This window comes from Danaus plexippus, chromosome Z (assembly GCF_018135715.1).
Source record: "Danaus plexippus chromosome Z, MEX_DaPlex, whole genome shotgun sequence".
Lineage (NCBI taxonomy): Eukaryota > Metazoa > Arthropoda > Insecta > Lepidoptera > Nymphalidae > Danaus > Danaus plexippus.
In genome coordinates this window covers 12,317,517-12,340,448 of record NC_083559.1, presented here as the reverse complement: position 1 = coordinate 12,340,448, position 22,932 = coordinate 12,317,517, and the positions used below count along the sequence as shown (strand labels likewise).

Genomic DNA, 22,932 nt, shown 5'->3' with positions numbered 1-22,932 from the left:
TATAAAACTAAGGTAATTCTTATCTTAAGCACACGGCTCGATATAAATTGAGAACTGCTATTTCTAAGAAATTCATTTAATAGGCCCAACACCCGTGTCAAGACTGTGGGCACTTTAATTGTGGACATTTTAAAAACTTTTAATAATAAAACAATGATAACATATATATATGCAGCACTAAAATATACTGCGCAGATTAATAAACAATTTATAAGTCAACAAGAACTAGAGCCAAGAGTTTCTAAAATTACAATCTGCAACGTCATCTATATTAATTAAATTGACGCTCCAGACATACATGTATATAAATCCTTTAGAAAAAACAAAAAAATATTAGTTGCGAAAATGGCGGGCCCCTACTCCGAAAATCTACACTTAATTTATATCCTAGAACATTATAATGACAAATACATGCAACTATTAGATAATTAAGAATACATCGACACAAGCCTATAGATCGAAAGATTAAACAAAAAGTCAAAAATCAATGTAAATATTTATTTCAAATACTATAAGTGCTTATGGTAACCAATGATACAATGTTACGCCTCAAACCAATCAATTCCCATAACATCGTCAGCTCCTAGCCATAATATCACATACATGTGTACGTGTTGCCGCTCCATACAAAACAAGTCTCTTATCCCGAAGGCGATCCTTACATACTATATAATATCTATGTTACATAAGTTCAATAAAACATTCATCACTTAGATGTTTACCATCCTTCATATAATTATCTGTTTATACACGGAGGCACACAATTCTTAAATCTAAATACACTTCAAACAAAAACTTACACATGGCAAAATTTTATATAAAAAATACCATTACGATATTTTATATGTTAAAATTTTGTCAAGTATAGTTTTCTGAATGTCGTACGGTTATGGTGAATAGATAAGATTATATTTCACTATTCTAATACTATAGGCGGCCCTCCGACCTTACATACTGCGACCACTGGTCTTCACTTATTACTATGTATTGTACATATCAAATCTGACAAAACCTTTGTAACTTCCTATTAAAACCAATGTTGATTGTAAAAATTGTGATACACGTCGATTCATTATTTACAAGTTGATTTAATTTTAATTTATACATACTTAATATGAAATCAGAAACAATTTTTCAAAATTAGCCTCAATCATAATGAAAGAAATTTGCATTCTTTTTTTTTTTTTTTGGTCACCCCCACTACAGTAATTATTTAAACAATGCCTAAAAATTAATAAGCGACTAGAACTAAATAGAATACAAGCAATTTTCAATTGTCATGAAACTAAAATAAAAGTGTGCATTTTGTTGCAGTGCAATAAATATGTTAATATTTACAATATATTTTTTAAGTCAGTAGGTAATATGTGGTAAAGTATTGAATAATCCTTAATAAAAATATTCTTATGACAAAATACTAATTTAACTTAATTATTACATTTATTAGATGCATGAATTGTGTGTACACCAACAGGATAGGTATACAACGACAATATTAACATCAATATTTACAGATAATAAAAAAAAAATATCCACAGAGAAATTATATAAAACGAAATAGCTGTCTGCATGAATGGAACATAAAGAAATACTCATAAATTAAAAAAAAAAAAATAACAATAAAATATATACCGTTGCAACAGCATGCAATAAAATTATAATTTTTTAACCTTCAATAAGTCATTTACATTGTGCTGTATAATATGTGCTCATATAAAATAACCACAGAATTGGCACTCACTTTAACCAGCAGTAAAATTAATGTTCATAGACGTAAGATTGAAAATGTTTAACACACAATGAAATCATCTTTATAACAGATATTTAAAATCAATGTATAGTTATTGAAATGTTTACAATTATTTATGTTTAATCTATTATTTGGTGTCGTACAAATGGTGTGGTATATATTGCAAACAATATTTGAAAATACCAAAATATGAATAAAGATAATCCACACTGGAGCTATATTAATAACGTGGCATCTATTTATAATTAATTATCTTATATTTATAACTTCTCAACTTCAACATATTCTACATTAACTGAAGTCTTTGCACTCTTTGAATTTAGAATTTCATAACTTAGAAACATTGATATGTTATGCAAAATGTCTTAATAATAATATCTCAAAGTTAATGTTCAGAGATTTAATCAAACCTTTTCAATTCTGTATAATCAGCTGTTTGTGTACACAAGACTTTGAAAACTGATAATTAATTTATGTCCTAAGCATCTATTGAGTATTAATAAGACATCATACAAAACAAAGTCTGCAGTTGGGTTAATCAATATCACGATACCACTATAAGCTCATTTGCAACCAACACATACACTTTCGCTTCACTTTGAGTTGCTTGATTCATCCACGTCATCCGAATCATCCGAATGATCCACATCTTCCACGTCATCCGCATCATCCGCATCATCCGCATCATCCGCATCATCTGCATCATCCGCATCATCCACATCATCCACATCATCCACATTCTGCGCGTCATCCGCATCATCTTCATCATTGACATCATCCACATCATCCACATTCTGCGCGTCATCCGCATCATCTTCATCATTGACATCATCCATATCATCCACATCATCCAAATCATCCAAATCATCCAAATCATCCAAATCATCTAAGTCATCCATATCATCCAAATTATCCACAAGGTCCACACTATCCAAATTGTCCATGTTATCCACATTATCAACACTGACTAAATTGTCCACATTGTCTATATTGTCCACATTATCGACAGCATCTGTCCCAGCCCCTTGGGGCTGGTCCTCGGATCAGGTTCTCAACTCCACCAACTTAACATCCTTAACATGGAGGTTATGTTTAGCTTTGGCTGCGAACTTGATGACAGCCTGTGTAGACACAAGTGGTACATGTCGGAGGTCCAGCCTGTAAATATTAAAATTTTTAATTTGATTACAATTAAAATTACAATTAGACATAGCAGCTGTGAGGGTCAACTGAATGTATATTAAACAACGAGCAGGTCATTTCTACATAACATATGATCTATAGACTGATAATACATGTATATATTCTTCCTCACCTAACTAGGTTAGGGCATCTTGCGAGATGGTCCAATGCGGCCTCTGTTAGCAGCCTGCAGCCCGCCAGCGAAAGTCGCTGCAAGCCGTGCAGCGCGAGCTGAGCCGCGCCAGCGTCTGTTAGACGGGCACAGGATGAAGCATCCAGCTCGCATAACTTGGGAAGAGCCTTCGATACAGATAAATAATTATATTAGTTGATCGCAATAAGGCTGATTAGTTATAGTGGATAGCCGACGATTTACGTCAGACAAATAAGGTTATTTATTTTGTAATGCTAACTATTTCTTAATTTTCTTTTTTGAAATCTTGCAATGGAGCTACAGACGCCAGGGTTAGAAATTTTTATAAATTATATATCAGAAACTGAATAATTGTGTCGCCTAATAAATGAGAGTAAATATATCTATATTTTATTATATATAAAGCATTTTTATTTTTTACCTGTACAATATACAACATGGCAACGTCGGTGATGTCAGTTCCTGGTAGACGTAGAACAGCCAGTGCTGCCAACCTTGAAGGCTCGGTTCCTGACCTGGCTCCGCCTCCCGGTCTAGAGTTCTCAGGAGGTGCTAGAATTCCTCGTAATTTAGCATCATCTAAACATCTAGCGAAAGATAAATCCAGGGCTGTCAAGGGCGGACATGTACTGGAGCGAAGAGCTAAAGCGGCCTCTGCCGGGGAACCAGCCAAGGATAACGACCGTAAGGCTGGTAGACGAGCCAATAACCTGGATTTGAAGGACATATTATATATAAAGATTTTTAAAGTGATCATCCTAAACAGTTTATCAATGCTTCCTTTGATCGTTTATCATATATATTTTATACTTGTACATTAGTTATGAACATAAGTAGATATAGTAAAATTGTAGTGTTTTATCATAAACCACAATTTTAAACTGAGTGTTGCTATTTGACACGTACCAGGCGAGTTGTCGTCTCGCTAGATGACACCACTCGAGTCCCAGACTGAGCGGCTGTCGTCTTGCTATGCCCGCCAACTGCGCCGCCGACACTCGCACCTGAACGAATGACATACTTCGCCATAGGGATGGGTCCATCTAGAAATTAAAGTCAAAGACATATAACTAATGCTTCGAAGACGTTCTACATACAACCGAGGAAAATAGATTTAAATTGAAAAAAAAGAATTTCTTAATTAGAACCTCGCACGCAAACCGTATCGAAGGCAGACGAATGAGCAAAATCTGTAAAGATTTCAAGAAAATATAAGATGTATTGGTTTAAACCAAGATAGTTATTAAGCATTAACTTTTACGTTCTTGTGACTTCTTAACAAAATTTAAGTGACACTAATTTTTAAATGCTTTTTACAACCAAGAAAGGAATTATAAAGTCTAAAGGTTATCCGAAAAGATATATACATATATATTATTTCCAAAATTAAAAAAATTCCTTTATGGACAGAATCTTGACTTTTAAATATATTATATTATCGTTTAATGCAACGTACTGAATACTCTGCCCAAGCCTTGCAGACCAGGGCACATGTAGCCAGTTCGTGTGGCGTGAGCTTAGCGAAGACACGCAGCATCGCCCCTCGATCCAGCCACGCACCGCTCACATTGGCCACGTTCAGAGGAGCCGGACGTACAGGATATATTGGTTTCTTTAAAGCCTAAATATAACAATACATTTATTATTTTAGCATTTCTCCAAACATTGAATAACCGTTTATTTATATTCGTACAAATATTATATAATATATTAGTATTGCAAATTGATTTGTGGTAAATTGACTGATGAGCATCTTTTAATCTTCAAAGTGGATGAGAACAGAAATTATTTTATACAATCTTAATAGATGATTGCTACCGTAAGATTATCTCTCATGATAAAAATTCGGTTCTCATATACACTATATAACATACTTATTACTATATCTAGTATTTAGACAGACATAAACTAGACCCTAGATATAAAAGTATTATGCTACAAGCATCCATTAAATTAAAAAAAACAAATTCAATATATACGAAACTATTGACTGATTGATCCGTTTGCGATAAAGAGTCACATAATGAAATGTTTTGTAATACATTCATTAAAAGGTAGTTTAAACAGTGCCTCTATATATACATATATATTATGACTATTACTTTAGCTGAATGGTGTGTCAGCTGCAGCGCCAGATGTGCTCTCAGTGCTTGTTTCTTAGGCGCCTCGTCTTCATCGCTGGCTCGCCGTTTCTTCGCCGTCGGCTCCCACTCAACTCCCTCCGCCTCGGGTGCTTCTGATGGATCTTCTTCGCGTTTTATTTCTATATGCATCATATATTGTTATTAATCGCTTTTATTATAGATGGATATGTTTATTTACTTTCAAATCATAAGTAATGTACCTTCTTCTGATTTAACGTTAGTGCTTTCAGGTTTGCTTTCACTGTCTGATCCCGCCTCAGACTTCACAGTCACCGGTGGAGGTGGGGCTGGTAATTTTGTCTGCGAACATATTATATACAATTTAGTAGAGTAAAATCTCTTGACATATAATTTTGGTCTGTAAGAAAAAGCTACATAATTATCAATTACTATTTTTATTGTTCTTCTTTTAATTATTACTTTTGATTTTTATTTCTCTACTTCATTTATGAATTCGATTGGTGAATAGTCAATTATTTTCCAGTAGCTATTTTTGCACACAACTATAATTAATTTACATATATTAGTACTTAATTTATATGTTTGCAAATATATATAAAAAGTGGATCTTCTTTTACGTTTGATAAAAATCAATAAGTATTTCTCTACCAGAATTTGCTCAACTTGGACTCTCATTGAAAATCATATTTACAATTTTATTTTTCTTAATTTTATATATCAAAGAACTCTTATTAATATTTAAAGTTACTGAACCTGTGCCGTTGTGGTGTTATGTTGTTGACTCAGCTGACTGGCATCCGATCCAACGCTCATGCGACGCAAGTCTGAAGATTTTTGTCGGGCTCGGAAGTGACGTGGCTAGAAAATATTTGTAATGCATAGCATTAAATTGTATATTAATTTATTTTTCTCGACATGCGTTTATATCAATGATACATGAAATAATTGTGTGTGATAAGCCTGTTCTCCTCGTTTGAGTTAAATAAATTTGTTTAATATAACGACATACCATAAAGTTCATAGAAACTTAACTAGTAAAAAAAAATTAAAGTTGAATTGGTAGCATATTTGATATGGTCTTGCTAAATTAATTTTTCCGTGGGTATATTATTGATAACTGAAAACATAAAACAAGTACTCTACGCGACTCGCTTAGGAAGCAACAAATATTTATATTATCACCTTATAGTCGTGGTTGAGACCCATGGTGGTGCATGTGGGGCACTCCCATGAGTTAGGCAGGTCCTCGTTGAGCTGTCCTCCGGGAGGGACACACGCTGGATGAACTATGCTGTAGCAAACAGAGCATTCCCGCAGGACTGATGGACCGTTACGACCTGATGACACATTCACAGATTATTAAGCTACATACATATGTGCGAGTTAAACAATGCATCTCTGACTTTAATAATAGTTGATTTATTTCACATAATTATAAAATACCTGAATTGCCTTTAGCCTGCGGTGCTACAGGTGTCTGCATCCATCCGTCCAGATGACACACGGCGCAGGAAGCTGTCACTGGTAGCATTGGCTGCGAGATGAAACATATTTATTAGATATTATATTTAACATATAAAACCTCAACCTTTTTTTTCTAATACATGTCTGATTGTTAGCATTGTAATGTATATACCTGTAAACACTGTCTCATGATGCAAGTCTGTTTGGCTCGCCCCAAACCACCGAACTTAACCATGTCATGACAAAACACGCAATCACCACAGTCTGTACGCTGGCAGGCTTCACATTTCTTGCATCTGTATACAAAACAATATGAATTATTTTTTGAAAATATTCAACACATTTTTTTTCTATATATTTACAATTTCTTAAGCCATATTTAATTATTTGACAAATATTCTCTCGAAATATTTTATAAATTGACAAGAACTTGTAGAGTAGAAAATATCTTTATATAAGTTTGTTATGATTATATTGCTTAAAATGTAATTCTGTTCACTCAGAAAACAAATCTGTTACATTTAAAACTACCCACCAACTATATACTGCTTTGAATATCTAATAGCTATCATATTTCTTTCGACGTGTCTCGTGAATTTAATTCTGTTGTATATATGTAAGTAGTTCTTTAACTATGTGCTAGTATTCTTTAGGTACCTGGTCCGCCTACGACGTGGCGCGTTGGCGGCGTGGTCGGGCCGTGGTCGCGCGGGACCACCACGATGACCACCACGACCTCCCCGACCTCCTGACTGACGACGCTCTCCGGACAACGGCTCGTCTGGACCTGGATACAACATATATACATACATGAACATTAAGTTAGTGTATAGAGTACTTGTTTTGATTGAACGCATTCTCTACAGTTCAATCACCCTACCTAGTCCACATAGTGTCTGACGATGGTGTAGGAGATTATGTTTTCTAACATATACAAGATATATTTGAGCCATATATCGTTAGAGGACTGAGTATTCCCATGTTAGTATTTTTTTGTTTATATTCTATTCTCATTATGATGTGGATTTTCTTGAAAATTACATTACGTTATTTAAGAATAAACAACTTAATTGAAATAATGTAAAAAAAAATCTAGTAATAAAATAAAAAAGAAACTATTAACTTGTTTAGTATATCAATCGAAACAATCACTGATAAGTACATAAACTGAAATGCTCTTTTACTTTAAAACATATGTATGTGTCTGTGTATATATAGATGTATTATTTTTATCCCATCTGATGTTAAAGCTGTAAATTTTCAATTATTTAACAAGCAAACTTGATATCAAACCAGTATAATAATACTTTTAATGACTATTGTACCTTTAAGTAATGGGAGACCAGTGATGGCTAGCTGTTGTTTATCATGCCTGTGCTGTTCCACTAGAGTACGGACATCACGGACCAATGCTATTGGATCCGTTAGCAGTTCGGGCACTGACTTACGGGCTGCTGGGAGCTGATGAAGATATACCACTATAGCCTGGAAATACAGAACAGGAGTTATTGTTATATATTTTAATACCAGATATGAGTATATTGTAATTATTGTAGATGTAACTATCAAGACGCCAGCGTTTCTCAGATTAAATTTCTCAGAATTGTTACTTTCTTTTAGAAAACTCTTTTGAATATAACATCATTAACAATTTTTTGTTTTGTTTTGTCACAGTATCAAAAATTAAATTACAATGAATTGTAATGCTTCCATAATTCAAACATATCGTATTATATATTAAATAATGTAGTTAAGTAGAAGAATAATTTCCTCATAGCTTGTTCACTTTTTCCTATAATAATATTGACATAACTTCATTATTGTATAATAATACTGTCTTTCTAAAGAAATTTTAAACATGTAACCGTCGTGATTAAACTCGAACCAATTAAGCTGGCTAAGTTTAACGTTGTATTTTTTAAAGAAACTTTATGACGAAATATAAATAACAAAGTAGAAGATTATTTTCAAAATGGCGGAGTTATCGTGTTGATTTAAATCATACTTTTAGTCCGTGAAGTTCGTTCTGCGTGAGATGAACATGTTCCTTGGGCGGCGCGGGCGGCGTGGGCGTCGTGGGCGTCGTGGGCGCGGGCTGTCCCTCTTGAGCGAGGTGCGACCGCCCCAAAAGCGCGCTCACGTACCGGTCAAGTACATACCACAGCATCTCAGTGAAAAACGGATAACGAAACTTCTGAGGCACCTGGGGATTGAATACAAAATTACATCAACTCTTAGAATAAAATAGCTTCTCGAACACAAACCTAATACAATTCATTGTTACATATATTCGCCGCCCAGCAACGCTATGATAAGACACCGCAAAGCTTGATATTCGTTTTAGCTTAATATTCAATGAATGCCAACAAATCCTTACCTTAGTGACGTCTTCGACTTGAGCTATCTTCAACTGTTTCTCAATACCGAACTGATGCAGGAAGTTGCCTCCGAAGACGAGTGAATCACTCGGTGTGTATACAGCGTGTATCCAACCGGTCGGTATGAAGAATGTGTAACCGGCTTGTAACTAGAAAAATATTCATATATACTTAACAACAATGAACAGATTGAAAACAAATTTGATACATAGTAATAAATCTACTTAAGAGTTTGTTACTTTTAATCTCGTAACCTGTTATATGTGTGGTTAAATATTAAAAAGGGGGTATTTTGTTTGGAGTATATTGTAATAGTAGTTCGTTATTAGTTCATTACTCACATGAACTCTTATACATTTTTCGACCGTGTCACCGAAGAAAACGTCCGATTGCTTCCCGGATAGCACCCACTTCTCGTACAGCTGGAGATTCTTTTCAGTGGGTGGAATAAGCCAGAATACTTTTGCTCCTGGATATATATAAAAGGATTTTAATAAGTAATTAAAATATCATATTAAAAGTGTGTTTTTATTATTATGTCTTATACACTTTATTAATTTAAATAATTACCTCTCAATATGTGGTACCAGACTGACGTGCCGCCGAAGTCGATGTGGAAATCCGTGTAACAACCTTTGACGGACATGAGACAATACTTCTGGACCTTCGGGTACATCATTTCATCCAAAGCGTTCGTCGATTCAGTCTGAAATTGACAACCGTCTTTATAATGATCGCCTGCATGTCTATGCGCATGGCATGCATGGCAAGAGTACATTCATAAAACGCTTGCAGCATGGTAATCACGGGCTGAGCAATACAGTAGACTTATTTTTAGCAAGTATACAAGAACAGTTTTATGTATATCTTTAAACACAGTAACACATCACATATGATATAGGTCCGTGTATACATCAGTGTAACGATCTGATAGAGAACTTGCCATCGCATCGCCGTTGCGCTTCAACTTCAAAACAAACATCATCGGCTTATCGCATATCAAATGTGTTAATATTTTCACATCACTAATAATATTATCAATTTCTATAGTAACCTGTTGATCTTTCAAATGTCTCGGCCAGACTGTATCCACCCAGTCAATAAGTCTCACAATACGCGGCGCCTGGACGTAGTTCTCGAGACGTGTGTGTGAGAACTCCAACGAGATTACATTCAGCAGCCTCTCCTTGTTCTCGTCGTCATAGTAACGCTGCCAATCCTTCATATAACATATTACGTCTAAGTTACATAAACACTAAGTCAAAATTTCTAATCTCGGATATATGTAAACATTTAATAATTTTATATTTCAAACCGTTTAAACGTTCCACTTTGACACATAAAACTTAACATAGTTACAAACTGTACGTTGAATATTTTTACTGAAATACCACACGCTCGGGTTGCTCATTACACTTTGAAAGGCTTTTGAATATGTACACGCGTACGGCGAGCTCTTTTGAATTTTACATGTCGCTAGTAAAATTCCTTATATGAATTCTTGTGAAACATGATTTTAACTAACTCCGTTGTTTCATAACGTATTATATTATTTTTTTTTATATATTTCGTTATGATTAGGTTTAGTTTTGTATCCTTGATTTTCATAATAAAATTAATAGTAACATATTTTATTGTAACTTACACCGACATTTTTAAGTTACTTCATATTTTTATCAAAAAATATGATAAGGTTTTAAATACAGAACATATCAGCTCGGTTTTAGTAACTCAAGTTTATATATTTAATTTATCAGAACCTACGTCATAATAAAACAATAATACAGTTTTCATCTGTAAATGCTTCAAACAACATTTTCAAGATAAGCTCGGACTTAAAGTTACTTGGTTTCTATACGTTTTATCAGAACCAATGTTGTAATAAAAAAAAAAACTTCAATATAAGTTACGCCTGTGGGTGTTCCAAGTTTGGTTGTTCAGTTACCTTCATTGTCATTTCAATATTTTTCTGTGTGTTAACATCCATGACGTCGAGAAGCCGCCTCGAGCCGACGCACATGCGCACATCGTTAACTGTGAAGTTGCTGGTTGGCACTCTGTAGACAAAGGAAGTCGAATACAAAACAATTTAATAACATACACATACAAAAAAAAATCACCGGATGTAGTCATTTCAACAACAAATAATGTTTAATATTGTATTACAAAACATTTTTTGTTATATGAGTTGATGTCGCTAGGTATTTTTTTATTGGTTACGACATGATTTTCTTACAAAAGACCTCTAGTCCTCAGACCGCAGCAGACCTCAGTCTTCCCTTAGGGATCGTGGAAGACGCACGTATCCAATGTTTTTTCATGACATCGATCGTAACTTTCGGTTTTAACATCGAACACATAATCCGATCAAACAATCGCCAGTATCCTAATTAATGACCGTTCGAATGGAATCGGATTCACAAAATTAATCTATGATACTCTTCCATTGAGTACAATTGAATGAAAAATATATAGCCTGTACAATTCAGATCCGCTCATTTTAATCCCCACAGTAGGGTTTGGTACTTCAACATTGGCTGCCTGTCGAGTGTGCCTGTAGAAGTTAGAGATTGATTAAAAATTCATTCCTTAGTTCGTGTATTTTAATATGCATTTCGACGCTGCTGCATACATTCAAGAAATGTATTTAAATTCAATATATTAATATTAAACCTTCGCCGTATTGATTGCTCTCTGTCCAAAAGGGAAAAAGTTCCGTTACATAAAAAATATGAACTTTTTAAATGTCGAATCTCTAGTTGATAACAAAATTATACGTGATTTTTTTATATAGAAAAATATAATATGATACTAGTTATAAAATGTAGTGATTATTATTTATCACCTAATATTACCAAAACAGAAATATAAAAACATAACATACACGAATGAACGCATTACGTCCGTGAACGGATCAAGCCGCAGGCAGTAACTAGTAATCTAGGGTCATAACTTATGCTACATAAGTTAAGCCTAGCCGTTACTAATCACTTAATATTTATGAAATTTCACGGTGTCAGGAACCTGGTTCCAACGACGTGCAAACACTTGAATATTAATAGAAGCCTTTGAGCCTATAGTCAGAGCTTTAGGGTACACCTGGTTCATTGTTAAACATAATTTGACCTTTGCGTGCTTAATTGCACTTTATGATTAAATTATTAACATAACTACCATTTATGATAACAAGTTGATAAAACCGTGCAGGACAGGACAAAAAACCTTAACCATTGTGAGAATAGTTAGTAGCATTTCGTATATGACGACAACTATCAATTGTATATTCGATATTTTATTCGGAATATTTAAAAAAAATATTTTTTTTTTATATTTTAAAATTAAAGTACAGCCAGTTGTATTTTAAGTGTAGATGACAAAAGGTCGTATCACAATAAAACAATAATCCGAATAAAAATACTCCAGTCATTGCCAAACGTACTTTTAAAACACAGAACACAAAAGTCGGTCAGACGTCTAGAACTAAACGTTAAATCTAACAGAGAGCATCATCCAATTAAGATCCAGACAAGCGAAAGTTATATTATGTATGTCGTCCGTTATCAACCGGTGTGTTCGTTCATACTGCATGCACCTGCTAAACGCATTGCACTTATATCTAGCAAAAAGCTGTTTCTAACCCACCTCTATAAATATAACTTATACGTTCCAACGTTATACTATCCCGATGAGAATTACAAAAAATATATAAAAATTTTCATATATAATACGTACGAATAAAATTACAAATATTAATATTTTTCTGTTTCTAATACTGTATTGCATAATGTCACGATGAAATTTTGATCAAAACATATCCTTTGATATTATCAAGATAAAAAATTATAAATATTAGAAATAATTCAATCACATAATAATAGCACTAATGTTACGTAATTTTTAACTTGATATATTCAAACTAATATTATTTACAAGGAACATATGTAGTCGTAGAATAGTCTAGATTGTTACAAGCACTAAGCCGGTAGCTGAGATGTTGTGTGTCTGTGTTTGTAAACGTATTCTGCTACAGCATTCATTTGATGAAATTATATTACACCGAGATTTCAGTTTTATTAGCAACTCAACCATATGGACATCCAATCAAAAAATACGCTCAACGAGTTCGGTTGCCAAAAGGCTAAATTGTTAAAGTTTTATAGTCATATGCAACGATCATAGTGAACTGAAAAACATCAGGTTTATTTTAAAGCTCTCCTATATCGCGAGCGCTGAATCAAAAAAAAAAAAACCTTACTAGAGACAAAACTTGAATTTGAATAAAAAAGCGTTTTCCCATGTTAGACGATGAAAATTATGTTTTAGAATACGGCAACTGCTTTCATATAATTACATCGCTGGAAATGTTTTAACTTATTTAAGATTAGATAAGAGTTTTATTATTCTTTTTATTACTTCTATATTATTATTATTATTATTTACGATTCGATTATAGCATCTGAAGTGCTTCCGATCACGTGATAGTTAAACAAGGACATTACCAGTACCTACTGGAAAATTATGAGTTTAAAAAACAGAGTATCTTCGCGGATCCTATAAACCTATGTGCTTATCAATGTTTGTATCGTCAACATAAGCACAGACAGTGTCCACTTCTTCATTAATAAATCTTAGCACAAATATCATCAATATATATATGAGTGATAGACTAACTGTAAACTTTTAGTGTTCAGTTTAATGACGCAAACTCGTGGTAGGAGTACTGCTATCGTCCATGCTAGGACACAAACAATACACTCAGTTTCCTAAAGATCAATCTCAGTTCCAGACGTAATACTTATATTGTGTTATATATTTGTAATAATCGTTAAATCTTTAAAAAAACACTATACGCCTATAATACTAGTATCCTTTATTACCTATCAGCCCAGTCTGATTACAGCTGCATTGCAAGTGTGAGTAAGAACATTTAAAAATCAATAAAAACAGAAGATTTCATGGAAATCCACAAAGATTAATCATAGAGGACATGAAATAATTACATTTCTTTTTTCTCAATACGATGTCATGCTACACTACTCCTGAGAGACAACATGCATTATTGATAAGAAAAAAGTAGTAAAGTCATACGCGATGCGATACATCCAATAAAATGTTTGATTTAAATATTCTATGAAAGCTATATCGTTATGTAGATACGAAGTTTTCCATCACTGTACATCACATATATTGCCTACGTCAATAGACTACCTATAATTGAATCTGGCTGTTTCCGCTCCAGCCAGTTCCTGGAAAAGGCTCCGATGCACACAGCCTGCGGACTGCGTAACATGATTTAGGAGTAAGGTCAGAACGCTAAAATTACAGAGTCGAATTTTTTTATACGGATATATTTTACAAATAAATATATGTAATTTGCAACAATAACAAAACCATTTCTATTAAATATTATGGTGTTCGTTTGATGTAGAGGAGACGTTAATCTAGAATTTACTTCATCATCATAATCAGCCTATCGGAAGCCCACTGCTGAGCATAAGCCTCTTCTCGCATGGAGAAGGTACTTACAATAAATAAATTATGATTTATAATATCGAATAAAATTTCAACATCTCCCCGCCACGCTCGCTTGCTGTGATCCAATCAATTCGCACCCTAATTTCCATCCACACTTACATTCACTAGATATATGCTGCTATAGAAACTGCCGAGCTTCAAAAGTCATACAAACTGTAAAAAATCTATCGATCCACTCAGCTTTTACTCTTCTCATTGAAGCGCGTCACTGATTTTAATTTCAATGACTTTATTTTATACACAAGTATAGTTTTTTGTTTATTTAATCTCCACCACAATATGGATGTCACTGAAATTTTTGTACATTAAAAATCACTTGATTAAATGTAAGTATATAAATTTATATAAATGTAATGCAATAATTTTAAAATGACCATGTCGTAAAGTACTTATATTCACTTAAGTTACATTTTCATATAAACAAACTTTTCTTCCTCGTCTCTGTCTGTCCGACTATGTCCATATCTCTTTGTCAGAGGAAAATCGTGTAACGTCTAAATTGACATGATTGGGCTATAACTAGATTATAGAGAATTTTTAGAGCACCATGTAAGGGACGTTTTATCCTATATGCATATAACGTTTGTAGAATTTCCAATTCTAAGTGCTTAGTAAATTTCCATTAAAAAAATATCAAAACACCGAGTGACGAGTAATTATAATGACAAATTTATAACACCACACAATATACAGATTATAAAACAATAATAATAATAAAAACATGAAAATATTAATTCCATCGAACAAAAATACTGTTTACTTTGTTGTACAGACAGGAAAAATAGTTATCGCCTCTATACAGCCCTTTCCCGGGAATTTTAATAATAACAAAGTGTTCCTTTAAAGTCCGCAATCGTCATAATTAACTCTCTTGGGGCTAGTTATTTGAATTGAAAACCGTTTATTAATGTACAGACAGACGGTATTGAAAAATATTAATCTATTTATTATATGACACAGCCAACTTCGAATAAAAGGGCCTGAGCTAGTTTGTTCCGATTGATAAGACGACGATATCAGCAAATGATATAATTTTAATGACATAGATTCTACATTTTATGTTTTTAACATGAGACTGTTTGAATTCCAGCGGACGGTTAGTAAAAAATATACACAGTATTGTAGGATTGAATGATTTAAGCGAAAAATGAGAAAAAAATATATTTTTTATTTATACAACAGTCACGAATATACCAAACGGAAAAATTGAAAAACTAGATAAGAGTTTGAAAATACATTCATTCGGTTTACATGAAAATGAACACAACAAACTTTTTCAATACAAGTGTTTTATAAACAAAAATATTTGCTATGGAAAATAGAAAAAACATATTGTGTGTATATATATATATATATATATATATATATATATATATATATATATGTGTGTGTGTGTGTGTGTGTGTGTGTGTGTTTTTATGAATGAAGTTAACGAACGGAAAGAACCGTTAATTGAAATTAGAAAATACATTTATTTAAATGAATTTTAATTGTGAATCTGGAAAATAAATAACGATAACAGTCAAGTTTTATAGTTTTTTTATTTAACAATTTCATTGGTATGGCAGTATATTAATAATGATTCAAGGGCCGTCATTTATAACAGGGTGTCATAGTTTCTTATGTTCTCTTTTTTATTTTATTTTGTTGCTATTATATATATATATATATATATATATTATGCTTGAGATTGTCCTCACACTCAAAAACTAATAAAATTAATTGCTTAAAAAAAATAGCCAAAATTTTACAAAGACAAAATTTCGTACTTGGATATTATTTATGGATTGAGGAATAACATGCGATTACCAGAAAAACTAATGAATAAAATTAATGGTTTAAATTACTTTACATATATATGTATATATGGGTGTGTGTTTGTGTGTGTGTGTTTAATGTCTACATATATTGAGACCGTGAACATGCTCAATACCCAAAGACATGACCTTTACACGCAACGAAACGTGAAAGATTCGATAAATATTTGTTTTACAGTACCGTACCCTTGTATGAGTTTTGTAACCAACGAAAGCTTGTCCATTCTAGTTCATTCGTAACACAAGTCAACCAACTGAAGGTTTCCAACTTATACTAAACACAATATAAACAAATACATATATGAATAACTTTAATAACGTATATATATTTTAATTTTAATATACCGATCATTATCGAATATAATTCTAAACTGAATAATAGGCTGACATTTATCGCAAATAAACTCCCTCAACGACTTCCTGTTTCGTCTTAAGCTGACACAAGTGAACAATTGATGGATGTTATTAATATATTTGAAGGCACAGTTACTTTTAATACAATAAAACTTAACAATTAAAACAAATCCGGTAATTCAATTTCTATATCTGATATAAAATATCAGTCGAAAAATTATGTATTTATAAAACCAGTATGGTCATAAATACTGGTACATAAAACTGTTTTTTGTTTTTCCAATTTTTAATCCATTTGTATTTGGAATTTTTCGTGTTCATTATCAAATGACGTTATGGTATGGGGTGTAAATAAAATAAGATTGCAGTGGTCGCCTTGCACAAGGTGTTTTATGTAGTTGGGTTGGTAGCAGTCTTCATGAACTATCAACAGTTACAACACTTCGTCTTTCGAAGACCAGAAAATTTCGGAACAGCTCCGTGCTGTTAGAACTGAAAAGGCTTTTACTACTTTTAAATCCAGCATTCGTCCAGACCCCATTAGGAAGCTAAACATCTTTTCTCTAAAAATGAATATTAACCCTAGGATTCTGTAGCGTATTATAAAACATGACCTGAAGCTCGGTGCTTATCGTCGATGTACAGGACATCCCCTAAGTCAATCTTTATTATAATAGAGTGTGGATCGATCAAACGCCTTCTGTCGAGTGACGGAGGTGAAAGGCACATAAATATCCTCTATACCGATGAAAGAAATTTTTCACAGTTGAATTACACTAAGAAAAATGATAAAGTGTACAATCACAGTACTAAAGCTGCCTCAAGTGGTAGAAAAAATACAACATGGTCATCATCCTGCGTCAGTGATAGTCTTGTAGGGCGTGTCTTATCAAGGAGTCACAACTGTATATTCGTGAAAAAAGAATGGAAACTTCAGCTCAGTGTATTAAGATACCGTCATGGATCATGTTGTGAAATAATAATCTTAGCAATACCCTTCTTAAAAATATTCTGATGTCTTTCCAACAGGACTCTACATCTGGTCAAAAGGCACGAACTAACCAAGTCGGGCTTCAAATTAATATTCCAGACTTTATAAAGGCTTAAGACTGTACTTCACTACACCAGAACTCGACCCTTTAAACTTCAAATTAAACGCAGATTTAGAGTACATGTCCTGTAAGCGACAAGGCGACAATTTTAGGCGAAATTGCTCTTGGAAAAAGTGCATTAGTGCTGTACTAATGCACTCTATATTCGTGGCCAAAGAGATTAAAGGCATGTGTAAAAGCCAAAGCTGGCCATTTCGAAAAGATACTTTTTTATTCTTTGCTGAGAACTAAATAAATATGCTTGTATGAATTTTAATATCATTACTTTACTACATTTGAAAAGGAAATGCATTTTTATTCGTAACAGAACTTATGGCTGAACTAGATATAACAATTCAAAAATTAATTACTACTTTTATTATTCCTCAAAATTAATTATACCGCTGTACATATTTACTGATGCTATCCAATATAAAAACCTACGCATATCAGTTATTAAAACATTTTTTTTATTTAAAACTTTCATCGAATATACAAATATATATTTTTTTTAAAATACAGTTTTAATACTGTTTAGTTTGATCGAAAAATCGTGTGTGATTTTTGGATGGACTTTATTTTTTATTGGTTATACCGTGAAATCATGCAATAGGAATTCCCGCACCTATACTGTAAATCCTGTAAATCCTATATTCACAGACATCTGTTCCAAACATGAATTCAGCGCGTAGGAAATTTCTCTGTAGTTAAAAACGATCATCGTTTCTATAAAATGTTACTGAAAATTTTGGAACACAAAATTTTATTACATTAAAATCTCGGCGTATTAATTGTCGTTTAACAACTATAATGGCACGCCTGAGTACTTAATCTAGTAATTATAGGCCAACAATTCCTCATCATGTTGGAAAAGAGTTTATATTAATACTACAGTATATATTTTGGAAATCTTTAACTTCTTCATAGACATTGACTAAACATGGCTAAGAAACAGGAAAGGTCACGAGCAAACTGGCTTTCAAATTAACAAAACCGCATCAAAACCGGTCGATCCGTTTGTGAGCTACGATTTCAGAAACAGATATGCACACAAACACACATACAGACATCTTCTTAAAAAACATCCTTTTGTATATTCATAAAATGCAAAATTTAACTCTTCCATTGACAACTTTATGTAAATAACTTTAATTGCCTTAAAACCAAAATAACAATCTTGCAATAGTACAATGTCGCCTTTCTGTTTTTTTTTAGGTTTTTGACTGTGTCGTCAAAACCAATATCTTTTTATTTTATTTTTGCTATGGCAACTTTCACACTGAATTTGTGAACATTTGCCAATGTCAAAAGAAAAAAAACAAGAAGTCGTTTGACAGTTGACGTTTAACGTTTTTCATAGAGCTACCAATACAAATAAACTTCCATGTCTGAAAATATTCTGGTATTTTTTGTAGGTATATAAGTTATCTACACAGCTGGGAGTCATTTAAAGCTATGTGCTTTGGTAGAAAAAAAAACTCATCTCGATTATAAATCAGCGATCATAAAGAAATTGCGGGTAATATATATTATTAAAATTTTCATTAGAAGACCAAAACTGAATACCATCTCAGCGGAATTTATTGCTTAACGATATTTATCATACTGAATATATGACACTGAATTTCTACGCCATAAATTCCGATTCGATTTAATACGAATACTTCGTACCAAGCTAAATATGCTCTCTAACATTTGCAGAGATTATACCGGATAATAATAATAATTTAATCATGAATGAATCGGATTACAACATGGATGCATCAATAATCCTTAATAAGTACTGCTAGTCATTCAAATGTTTGTACACAAATTCCTAACTAATAAATTTAATCTGCGTGGTTTAATAAATTGTTTAACACGGTGTTATCTCAATAGATTGGTATTAAAATAAAACTTAATTTATTTTATTTAACAGATCAGGGCATGACGTTATTTGTTATGAAAATTATCTCCCACTCTTTTTCCATTTCATTGGCTTAACGAATATTGACGGCCGATTGTAAAGACGAAGAAAGTATGGATTTTATCTCACCTTAAACCCAACCCAAGTTTCTCTTTGAAAAGCAATGGGGTTGTGAAGCCATGTTTCTGGAGGTAGGCCACTGTGAGTTCAGCACCGTTCATCTCCAGTACAGCCCCAGCATGCTCGAAGCGCGGACTCTCCAACTTGTCAGCGAGCGAGAAGCCCCGCCCGCCCTCCGCCTCGTCGTCACCCAGCGCCCACTCATCTGAATAGAGCTTACGCTGTTTCCTTTCTCTCTGTAACAATATATATTAACTTTACTTACTTTTCTAAATATAAAGCTGACACAATAGTATGTTAGCCTTTACACTGTGATAATATAAAAAACTAGTAGACATTTTTATGATGCATACTTCAATCCCAAGTCTAGTTGGCAAGGAAGTATTTAACAATTGACGAATTAACTACCAAAATCTTTCTATATTTGAAAAGAAAACCCAAAACAGAGCATACGTAGAAAATTTTAACGTTACATAACATTAGATTAAATAAAGCTTCTCTATTATCATGTTTATTTTTGTGATGTTTTAGACTCTAAAGGTTGTCATTACAAAAAAAAAATGAATGTTCTTTAACATTGAATAATTAGCTGAAACGAATTGGTCCTTGAGTACAAAGAGTTTAAACCTAATTATAGCAACCCTATCGACTAACCGGGAATCAGAACAGTAGAAAACTAATAGAACAGTATAGTCGCCAGTGTGAATTTGTTTTGTAACGCCTTTAAGTTTTAACTAAGCAACCGATCGTCCTGAAATTTTTGCATAAATATCGTGAAGGGTATTTAACTTGTTTAGTTTAGTTAGTAAATAGAAATGTTAGAGAGGAAATTACAACAAATTGGCAAATCGAAAGTGTTATTAAAACTGCGTATAAATATATCGGTTTACGATTTAAACATTAACAACACATGTCTTTACGTTAGTTAAACAACACGTTTTTCATCTCTCTGGGGAGGTCTCGATCAGCTGTTCTATATAAGTGAATATTACACACTGAAACTGTATATGTGGATGACGATATCAATGCGGTAGGCGAAAAAGTTACGTACAATGCTCTTACTGCTTTTAAATATAAAATCAGTAGCGAAACTTTTTACAATCGACATATAATTAATAATAAGTGTTTTATTGGGAAAACTTACATAACATTTCATGTATGATGGGCATGTGTACAATGGCGTGGGGTTCAAACATTACGGGTCGATTTAGGGACCCAGTTAATATTTAACTTCACCATAGATCAGTTATTGAGGAACAAAATGTTGTCAGAGGATATTTCCTCAAACAAGTTTAAATATTCGTTTTCACTAATTGGAAGAATAATATGATAAAATATCTAAAATGAACATTTTCAATTAGCTAGTTTTTATTTGGTACTTTTGACTTCTGGTAACAGTTGGATTTATATGTCTTAATTATTTACTTATATTGAAACATTTTTATTTATCATTTGATTACATATAGACTTTATTGAGACTTATAACAGATTTATTAAATATTTTGACAAAATTTATTTCTTTCAATCCTTTACATGAAATTCAATTACAGACTTGGTTTTCATGATAATGATACTAATAAAATTTAATCAATGCCTTATTATTCTTTCAAGGTGAATATTTAAAACAATTAAATAGAATAAAAATTTATTTATAATATATATATATCATTAATTTTCTTGAAGTCATTCTGTAACTGTAATATATTTCAACATTTCAATCACTATACAAAAAAACTTTTTTTAATTTGGTAATTATTTTTCATTTTCATTTTCATTTAATCTGATAACTTTCTTACTGATATTTCATTTGACTGAATTTGATACATCTGCCCCGATACTATACCTACTCTATAAAATAATATATTTTCACGAGCCGAAGAGGTTTTATAAGTTAATTAATTTAACTTTTATCCATGATGTATGTAACAAGACTCATCTCTACAAATAGAAATATTTTGATAGGTATATATTTTTATTGTAATAATAAATAGTAGGTACCTTGACCAGTTTTAAACAATGTAACCATATTTGAATACTATTGCTCGGATTGTGTAGAGATAATTGTGTGAGGTAAAATTATCCATACTTTTTAAATTATATATCTGATTTTGAAAATGTATTTATATATATAACTTCATGATAACCTTATATAATAATACATGTTTTACAGTTTGCTTAACCGTTGAGTGCTTTTATCACTTTGTTTCATACATAAGTTGTTTCAGATATTCACAGCTAGTTCTTTGTTTCAAATATATCTCATACCTAACAACAAGTTTTGTGTTATTTTCGTTTTTGTTTACTTGTAGATGACAAGTTTAAGCCTGATGATATTCATTTAGTAAATTAATTGTGTTGGATACATAACAATGTTTTGGACGTTCATCTTGCCATCACTGTATAATTGTTTGTTGGAAGATATTTAAGTAATAAACTAGATTACGAGCGGTCTCGACGTGTGGTCGCGCGCACGCCCCAGGCACCCTGCCCTCCGCAGTCGCGGGAGGATAACGCCTTCGTCCCTACCAGATGCCCACAAGGTATGCCCCGATAACGACGTTGCTGCTGTGCGCAATTTACGCGGCGTTCATTCTCAACGTCGCTACATCGCAATGCTGCGATCTTCGAAAGCGAATTTATTATAGATTTTGACACCTTCTCGCATGCGCGAATGCATACGGCCGCCGCGTTTTAAACTTGCTCGCGGCGTGACAAAAAATCAAGTCCGATGACCCTCACTGATTATAATAGTATTATACATTATTACCTAAAATACATTTTCTAACACTTTTCTATAAGTTACATAAATCGATACACGATGCAGCGATGCACCATTTCATGTTTACGTGATCCCAGATAAAGCCACCATGGCGTCACCCGGGACTAAATACGTAAAAATGTAACAATAAACACTCACCAGTTGCCTTGGAACTTGTTTTTTGTTATTCGGCAGTGTTTCCGACATGTTTCTGAGAGTCAGAAACACTGCACCACAAGATTAACACTATTTTACGTAAATATTTTAGACGGAGCACGAGAAAAAGTAACGCAATCCACCATTTGCAACAGTCGACAC

General features: G+C 32.9%; 2 protein-coding genes across 2 annotated transcripts; both read right to left on the bottom strand.

The window, feature by feature from the left end:
* Positions 1 to 484: 484 nt before the first annotated feature.
* Positions 485 to 2,793, bottom strand: LOC116777758 (prostatic spermine-binding protein; the record flags this gene model as incomplete). The annotated part of the gene is made up of 1 exon (XM_061526515.1): positions 485 to 2,793. A coding segment is annotated over one exon (450 nt), but the record flags the coding sequence as incomplete, so codon positions are not given.
* On the bottom strand, positions 2,768 to 22,924 carry LOC116777370 (jmjC domain-containing histone demethylation protein 1). Its single transcript, XM_032670877.2, has 21 exons — positions 22,774 to 22,924; positions 19,866 to 20,092; positions 10,979 to 11,090; positions 10,088 to 10,252; positions 9,604 to 9,739; positions 9,375 to 9,502; positions 9,033 to 9,182; positions 8,661 to 8,858; positions 7,981 to 8,140; positions 7,313 to 7,442; positions 6,828 to 6,951; positions 6,635 to 6,725; positions 6,374 to 6,528; positions 5,945 to 6,049; positions 5,431 to 5,530; positions 5,189 to 5,349; positions 4,543 to 4,707; positions 3,993 to 4,129; positions 3,508 to 3,796; positions 3,066 to 3,232; positions 2,768 to 2,908 (listed from the first exon to the last, which is right to left on the bottom strand). Exons 1-21 carry the CDS (start codon positions 22,819 to 22,821, stop codon positions 2,794 to 2,796), a joined length of 3,063 nt encoding a protein of 1,020 aa, XP_032526768.2. The 5' UTR covers positions 22,822 to 22,924; the 3' UTR covers positions 2,768 to 2,793.
* Between the last annotated feature and the right edge of the window lie 8 nt (positions 22,925 to 22,932).